Raw genomic sequence first — 8,354 nt, 5'->3', positions numbered from 1 at the left:
GTTACACAGTTGAGAATAAAATTTTCCCGCCAAAACGAATTTTTGAAATGTTGAAGATGGTGTCCCCCTAATCAAACTGGGGGTGCGAATAGCAGGTGCCCAACTGAGGTGCCCCTATCCAAATTGAGGGTGTCTTTAGTACTTTTCTCTGGGAGTCCAAATAGCACTTTTTGAGCAACTTTTTCCACACAAGTGTATTTCTCCAAAAACACCTACAAACACACAAAGCATCAAAATTTGTACAAAAATCGAGCACTAACAATAAAGACATTGAGTACAATTTAGACACAAAAATGTGTCTATCATTTACTCTAACCATATTTGTGATTTATCTCAATATCCGATATCCGATATGAAATGTTTGAGAAATTGAACTTAAATTTCAATTATGAACATGTCTTAAAGGATTTTTAACAATTTTTGTCATAACTGTATATTATCGGATAAATATCCGATATCCGATAGCTTAGCCTATCGGATACAAAATTGTAAATATTGGATGGATATTCATCCATTGACACCCCTAAACCCAACTGCCGGAAGTCTTAGATACCATACCACGTAGGACTGGACTATATGAGCCGTTATAAAGAAGATACAAGTGGATGTACAGTATCATTTTCCTTTAAACGGCGAAAAGACATGTCAGTCCGTTGGAGAGGCAAATAACGAGTCTAATTCAACGGATACATTTTTTGTTTCCATTTAAAAGTTCCCCTTCCATATAAAATTAAGAAAAACCCAAATCCTTGATTTTTTCACCCTGAAACATTAATCCCTCATTTAATCTCATTTGTTCTCATTTAATCTCACACTACCCGCACAGATTCATCTAGAAAATCAGAATAATCCAATTTTAATCATTGTTTACATCGATTCCGTTTCAGATCTCTCTTCAACTTTTTCTCGGTCTGTAATCAGATTCTTTCTTAGATCAGAGTTTTTCAGTTTTGAAATGGATCTGGGATGTATGGATTTAGGTTGTATAGACAAGCAAAAGAATGAAACCTCTGTTGATTTGCAGAGGCGGAGGAGGAGTGGAAGTGATAGTGATGAGTTCGTAACGGCTAGTTCCAAGTTCGGAAAGGTATGAAGTTATTTTGATTTACGTGGATAATTTCATGATTATTATGTTTCTTCGACTGAGAAAACCTAAAATCAAACATTCAAAGTAAATTTAGTGAGTATTGATTAATGTTTCACTTCTATATTTGTTGAATTTCTTGAGATTTGCATTCCTCAAGGTTTAGATTGAGAATCGTAATTTTAGAGTAAATTTGATGTTTTAGTTGTTAGGTCATGTTAGTAATCTTTTTATGTAGGCATGATTGGTATGTGAGTTATGGTGATAATATATGGTTAATTTACTAGTTGAATTGAGAACTATGATGCTGAAAACCTCAGATTATTAGCCCTAATTTTGTTTCAACTTCTAAGAGAGGTGTGATGCGTTTTACGATTAGTTGCCAATGCTGGAAATAGTTCGAGTTAGTTGCCAATGCTGGGATTTTGCATGTATCTCTCGTTTTGAGATCTGCAAATTCTGGAACTCCTAATCGATTCCATTTAGTGCAAAGTAAATGATGTTGGTTATTCGAAATGCAATTTGTTTTGTTTGATTTCTCTCCATGATGAGGAATCTGTCTTCATAATAAACCAGCCTTCTTATGATGGTTGATTTTGAAACCTCCTTGAAATCTACCTGTTTTTGTTTTCACTCATCATAACTCATTTGGATGATTTTATTATATGAAGATTGAGTACATCTAAAATCAGCCAGTTTATAATTCATCATCACAACAAAGGTTATTGTTTATTAGACCATTCAGGCCTCTTGTGCTTTGCTCATGCACAATACTTTCACATAATCAGTAATCTCAATTCTCAAACATAAACTATGTGATATAAGTTCTGGCGGGGATTGCTTGAGTTAACAAACAATTGTTAGGTGTGATGTTTGCATCACAAATAACTGTCGTCGTTTTAAGAGGTAGTGGGCAGTTAAGAACTGTAAAAATGTGAATGTAACGACAGCTTATGATCCCATGATTCCTGCAGCAAAAACTATGGTGCTACAATATATAGAACTAGTCAGAGTGTGGAGTAATCAAAACCTTAATCAACTTTCCATGTAATAATACCGAATGATTTTATAAAGTCGCCAGAAAAAATTATATTGCAAATGAAGTCAAGATAAGTGTCTTGTGATGGGTTTTCTGTAGGTTAAGCAGTGTACTTTCCATTTAGTTTTAAAATTTATATTTTCTGTTCATTTTTTGCAGACTAAACCATCAAAAGAGGCTGGGCAGTCAACACTAAACTCTGTCAACAAATCTACTTCACAAATAAGGAAATCTTACCGAAAAACTTCCCCTCTCAATTGGTTTCCTCGGAAAAAAACTGAATCCTACTTGAAGAGAAAAATAAGACTTCTGCAGGTACTATTACAACTACATCTCACTGTTTTAGGCATTTTTTAATGGTTGTACTTTTTCTACCGCTGATCGAATTCAAGTAAGTACTGAAGATTAATATTATAAGCTAATTCTTGCAGGAAGTAGGTGGCATGAACTCAACTCTTGATGAGACTTTGTGTGATTCAAATCCTCATTACTCGAGAGTACTTAGAGAAAAAATTGCAGCTAAAGAAGCAGCACATAAGGCCATGGAGGCTCGTAAAGTTGCTTTAGTTGAAGCATCTTGGTGTCGGATTCTTCGAGCAGCCAGGTTAACTTTTTTAGTTTCAGGCAGAAAAAGAGAGAGGGATAACTCATTTTCAGTTTGATTGTCAAGCCTGTAACCTTTTTTTCTCTGTGTTTCACATTGTAGGATCCAAAACAAAGAAGCAGAATCTCTTCTACGTAAGGCAGAAAAAACTGTAGAGGAAGCTTTTGAAGCAGCGGCTGCAATGCGAGTGATCATGTATGACAAACCAGACTGTCCACAGAAGGCCTGTGAGATAGAATCCTCCAACATTGAGGGATCTACAACTCACACTGTTACAGCATCTTTTGAAACGGCGTTTGACGTAGATAAAGAAGTTGCAGCAGCAGTAAAGATCGCATGCATCCGGCTTGCAAATTGTCCTTCTTCTTTAAACAAAGATGAATTCAGAGATTTGCTCCGGAAAATTAATCAGAATCCAGTAAGGACCGAAGTTGATCAAGAAGTTTGCAAGTTGTCTGCGGAATGTGTATCAGACCCAGGCCATGATTTGGACACAGAATCTCACAAAGATGATCTGGCTTCAGAAGATCCCAATCTTAAGATGCTGGATACAGAGTTAACAGAGGGAAAATGCAAGGACAGAGGGCTTCCTGATGTTAATCATTCAGTAAAGCTTGTTGCTGTTATGCTTGAAAGGCTTCAACGTTTACGAGATGATGAACTTGCTTCTCTGGCCACCATAGTTGCAACTTGTGGCTTGAATGCAGCTCTTCTTGAAGTTGAAAATAGTAAGCTGCATGGTCAAGAATCTGGTTCTGACTACACCTTAGGACTTGGAACCATGAAATGCTCCAATGTTGAATCTTTGAAGAACAGAAACATGAAGAAACAAGTTGTAGCTGAGATTCCTAGTTTGGACAAGGTTTTGGTGAAGCACATGTCTAGGCTCGAGAGAGAAGTACAAGAAGCCAAAAACACACGAAAAAACAAGGCTGAAGAAAGAAGTGAGGACAAATCAGAAGGCTGTGAGAATAGAGCGGACCTTTCGAATATCAATGCAACTTCATCAAATGCTGTTCCTGAATTGGGGAGTATGTTCGTAAAGCATGTGTCCAAACTAGAAAAATCTATTCATGAAGCTAAAAAGAATTCTGGAGTAGCTTTTGAATATGAAACCAAGAAGTTGAGAAACCCTGATTCATCAGATCTCCCGAGCCTTGACAAGTTTCTCGTGAAGCATGTGTCTAGACTAGAGAGAGAAGTGCAAGAAGCCAAGAATGCAGAAGCAAATAATCGAAATGGAGAAGAACTTGGGGAGTTCAGGAAGTTAAAGGACAAGCACCAGGCAGCAGAAGTCCCTAGTTTAGATAAGTTACTTGTGAAACATGTTTCTAAACTTGAAAGAGAAGTTCAGGAAGCCAGGATAGCCAAGGCTCACCCAACTGGGACCAATTCAGAAGATGTTCCTACTGTTATGGGATCTTCTCAGGAAATTGCAACTGCGGACGATATGTTTAATACATCATGTAAAGAAAATATAGACTCGAACAGATGTGATGAAGTATCTGATGGAATAGTCAAAGAAAAGTTGGAAATGGAGGTAAGAGAACAACAAAGTCTGAAACCAGTGGTACAGCAGGAGAATTCCTTGAAGATCTCTGAACAATCCCCGATGCGAACCAAAAATATGTCAAGATTAGAAAGAGCAAAACTGGAAACTCTGGAAGCCTTTTCATGTAATGAAGGAAATATGCCATGCAGCCTCGACGCCATATTGACCAAGCCGGTGCACAGATTAGAGAAAGAGAAACTGCAAGCATCAGCATGGGGTAGTGTCATTCAGAAAAACCAAAATAAAGTAGGAGCAGTTGCTTCAGATAGTGAAGGCTTGGATAAAGTCTTAGTAAAACATGTCTCTAGACTTGAGAAGGAGAAACTGGCTGCTGCTGGTCAGGAGGAAGTGATGAAAGTGAAAAAGCGCGACATGAATTATGAAAAGAGTGTGGATGGTTTGGATCAAATGGTTAAACATCAATCTAGACTCGAAAAGGAGAAATTTGCTGCTGCTCTAAGTTCAGGGGATCAGACAAAGCATTCTGAAGTGCGGCGTAAAGCAATGGAGAGAGAATTGCAAGATGCATGGGGAGGTTTAAGCTTAGGGAATTCAGTACGTCCCCATGTTTCACGACTTGAACGGGAAAAGGTATGTTTTTCCTACTATATTTCTTCTCAAGCCAATAGATCGTTAGTCAAATCACAAGTTTAGCGTTAGATTCCTTAAAATGGTAATTGCTAGGCTGGGGGAAATGTATGCTTGAATGGATATTTACATGAACACCAATATTTTTACCTTTTAGAGCATTTAAGTAATGGTATGACATATCCAGGATAATGATTGTGACTGAGAGACGAGAGTTAGGATTGAAACTGCATCTTGCCTGCCAATTGTGATTTGTCTAATTTTCATTTATCATTCTGGTGATTATTATGACTGTGGTACCAAGTAAGGGCCGAGTTACCCATCTGGCCATCGTATGCCAGTCTGACTTGCTTATTTGTTATGGTTAATGGGAGTGACTTGTTTAGTTGTCCTGATTATTATTTTTTGGTGTTTATTGTTTGTGTATTTGGTTCAGGCTGCTTGGATGAAGGCAGACGAAGAAGAGCTAGCAAGTCATGCATGATCAATCGGCTTAACCTTCCGTTTGTACATGCATAGAAGATATTTGTAAATGAAGGAGTTCTTTGTCATGCTAATTTCTACCACCAATAAGCCCTTTCTTTCTGGTACATTGAATTGTTGAAAAAAAGAAACACACATATGGATTATTATATTATAATATTCAGAATGTTAAATGACATGTATCAACTATATCTAGTATCAACCATTTCATTTCAGTTCAGTGTTTTGTTAAAGACATGTAGTGCGTTTAAATGACTTTCCACTCGTACTCGTGATAAACTTGTTGAAATCACTATCCAATCTGGAAGATTGAGTGGTTTTATTGAGCGGAATCTGGGGTTGCTATTTGAAACAAGAAATTCTTAGAAATGAACCACACAGCCAAACCATTTATGATTCCATACAATGCTATGAGATTGATGTTTGGTACAGAAGACTCCCAGTGCCATTACAACTCAACCGTTGAGAAATCATGACAACCTTCTATCAGTCAGAAAAATGTTTACCTTAACTAAGACATGATGACACTCCAAAAGGATTTATTAACAACAATCTTCGCACATTTCAGGCAGTAATTTCCACTTCCTAAAACAACGCACAATTACAATTAAGCCACTGCTGAGTTTCTAGCGAGGAAGTGACACTGGGGCTGGGCTGAGTTAAAGCCCAAGTCCAAATCATAACCATTGCTGAGGAATAACCGGGACAAATTTGTAGATGCCATATTGCCATGTGCGAATCTCAGTCATGGCACTATCAATAATAATCTCTCGGTAGGTCAAAAAACCATCATCATATGGCTAGTTCCCATTGATGATCGAGAAAGAAGAATCAAAATGGTGAACCTAACGCGTTTGTAGTCCTTGAATTTCAACCCCATAAGTAGCAATGTGGTGTTGATGATTCACAAAAAACCCTAGTGAGTGAGTGAGTGAGTGAGTGATATGCAGCTGTTGTTGTTGAATTTTTCTCCACCATAGGCATCAAATTCAATCCGCTTGGACCCACACAGTTTTTCTATAAACAATTTCAAGTACAAGAAACATTTAGGAGGAACCCCTATCTCACTCACTAAAACCTAACCAGTAACTTCCAACCACCATCAGTGCGTGTGAGCCCCCACCTCCCACTATGGATCCATACGGCCTTAAATACGCTCATGCTCGTGTGTTGCGTATGTGCGCGTGAGGCCTTTTTTTCTTTTCATTATTTTTTTTTCTCTCTTTGCCAATAAATTCTCGTCTTTCCCAGCTAAAAGCCCTCTCACCCTACCCAAAGAAAAAACCCTCGTCGTCTTCACGAGACTATTCTCTCTCAATCTCTGTCAAAGTTTCGAACAACCATGGGAGGAGGAAACGGCCAGAAAGCCAAGATGGCTAGGGAGAAGAACGCTGAGAAGGCTAAAGCTGCCGGAAAGGGTAATTTACTTCCCGATTTCCCTTCTTTTTTCCCTTCTTTTTTAGGGTTTTTGATCGATTTGTGTTTGTTTTTGATCTGTGATTTTTGTTGGTTTTGATAGGAAGCCAGCTCGATGCTAACAAGAAAGCTATGTCGATTCAGGTAATCTATTGATCTCTTTCTCATCGTGGATCTGGTTTTCTGTTTAATTCATTGTGAATATTGGTTCTTCAACTCTTCTTAATTTATTGTGTTTTATTAATAAAGATTCGAACTTTTTTTTTTGTTGGAATTTAGGGTTTCATTATTTTCTAGTTTGGGTTTAGCAGAAATAAGTTGAAAATAAAGGGCTAATTGTGGTTATCATCTATCTAAAAAGCTGTAGATTAAGCAATTCATGTTCATCTTAACACCTGTGTTGGTTAAAAATCACATCTTGTCAATAATGTTACTTAACTGGAGCGTCTACTGTGATGATTTATACTTCTCTTGTGAATTTAGTATGATGATTTTTAGACATTTTGTTTTAATTTTATGAATTGTGTATTTCTTTTTAAAGTCTCTTATTAGAAGCAAAGTAGATTAGCTTCTGAGTGGTTGGAGCAGTTGATTGATTTTGTGGGTATGTTTTCACTTATGTTGCCCTTGCTACCATTAGTCCTCTAACTTACAAGGGAAGCAGGGAAAGGTAATACAGTTTAGAACTTAATCATCAGTGCTGTTTTATAATCATTTGTTAACGCTGGTCAGCAGACACAACAAATACGTATGAAGAGATCACAACCTGATATATGCAGTTCACCTAGTTTGAGATATGTTTTTAACATAACCATGGGTAGGAACAATTATAGATTTAGTGGGTTTGTCACCTTGGGTCCATAAAGCTACTTATATGTTATCTCTGTTTTAAAATTACCTCACCCTCATTTATATACCTTCTGTGGAATGTTTGTGTACTTTGCTGGTGACCGGTAGTAGTGAAAGATTATCCTGCGTAGTTCTTTTTGGTTGTTGGTATTAGATGGTTACTAATTTGATGCCTGATTAATGTTGTTTGTAAATGCAGTGCAAGGTGTGTATGCAGACATTCATCTGTACAACTTCTGAGGTGAAATGCAGGGAGCATGCCGAAGCAAAGCACCCCAAGTCTGACATTTATGTGTGCTTCCCCCATCTCAAGAAATGAAGAGAGTTTGCATGTACAGGAGGAGAGAACGTGTTAGAGTTGAGTTGGTTGGAATACCATCAGCATCTCCAGTCTCCTCTCTATATCATTAGATTAAGTCCTTTAAGTTTGTTATTCCTAAGGAATCCAGACTGATACCTGGTACCTTATATATTATGTATGATGATATCTACACATCCTATAATTCAACCAGCATGGATTGTTCTTTGAATGAATCCTCGTCACTGCAGAATTTGTCTTCAGTTTTACAATGTGGCTCAGGCTCAGTCTCAGTCTCAGTCTCGTATAATTGTTTACAATCTATCAGTCTAATATATCATGATAGGCGGTGCCATATATTCTTAGTCTCTAGCATGTGTTGAGAAGTCTGAGATTAAATTTTTTTGCTTCAAATGGCTCCGGTTAGTAGTTTTGTTTTTT

At 37.5% G+C, this 8,354-nt stretch overlaps 2 protein-coding genes across 2 annotated transcripts; both read left to right on the top strand.

Annotated features, from left to right (window-relative positions):
- Positions 1-730: 730 nt before the first annotated feature.
- LOC113287708 lies at positions 731-5,528 on the top strand. The gene is made up of 5 exons (XM_026536531.1): positions 731-1,087; positions 2,283-2,438; positions 2,555-2,727; positions 2,830-4,870; positions 5,304-5,528. Exons 1-5 carry the CDS (start codon positions 956-958, stop codon positions 5,349-5,351), a joined length of 2,550 nt encoding a protein of 849 aa, XP_026392316.1. The 5' UTR covers positions 731-955; the 3' UTR covers positions 5,352-5,528.
- An 889-nt stretch (positions 5,529-6,417) lies between these two features.
- Positions 6,418-8,279, top strand: LOC113287699 (uncharacterized protein At2g23090). Its single transcript, XM_026536521.1, has 3 exons — positions 6,418-6,768; positions 6,870-6,910; positions 7,815-8,279. The coding sequence occupies exons 1-3, from the start codon at positions 6,693-6,695 to the stop codon at positions 7,932-7,934; spliced, it is 237 nt and encodes a 78-aa protein (XP_026392306.1). The 5' UTR covers positions 6,418-6,692; the 3' UTR covers positions 7,935-8,279.
- Positions 8,280-8,354: the final 75 nt, after the last annotated feature.

The sequence above is a fragment of the Papaver somniferum genome, chromosome 1 (assembly GCF_003573695.1).
Source record: "Papaver somniferum cultivar HN1 chromosome 1, ASM357369v1, whole genome shotgun sequence".
Classification (NCBI taxonomy): Eukaryota; Viridiplantae; Streptophyta; class Magnoliopsida; order Ranunculales; family Papaveraceae; genus Papaver; species Papaver somniferum.
Note: the sequence above shows the minus strand (reverse complement) of the source record. Positions and strands in the feature narration are given on the sequence as shown.

Excerpts from the sequence above, each read along its gene's own strand:
- LOC113287708 (XM_026536531.1), top strand. The coding sequence starts at position 956 with ATGGATCTGGGATGTATGGATTTAGGTTGTATAGACAAGCAAAAGAAT. Across the intron at positions 2,439-2,554 it reads GAAAAATAAGACTTCTGCAG|GAAGTAGGTGGCATGAACTC; the intron begins GTACTATTACAA and ends TAATTCTTGCAG. Across the intron at positions 2,728-2,829 it reads CGGATTCTTCGAGCAGCCAG|GATCCAAAACAAAGAAGCAG; the intron begins GTTAACTTTTTT and ends TTCACATTGTAG.
- LOC113287699 (XM_026536521.1), top strand. The coding sequence starts at position 6,693 with ATGGGAGGAGGAAACGGCCAGAAAGCCAAGATGGCTAGGGAGAAGAAC. Across the intron at positions 6,769-6,869 it reads GGCTAAAGCTGCCGGAAAGG|GAAGCCAGCTCGATGCTAAC; the intron begins GTAATTTACTTC and ends TGGTTTTGATAG. Across the intron at positions 6,911-7,814 it reads AGAAAGCTATGTCGATTCAG|TGCAAGGTGTGTATGCAGAC; the intron begins GTAATCTATTGA and ends TTGTAAATGCAG.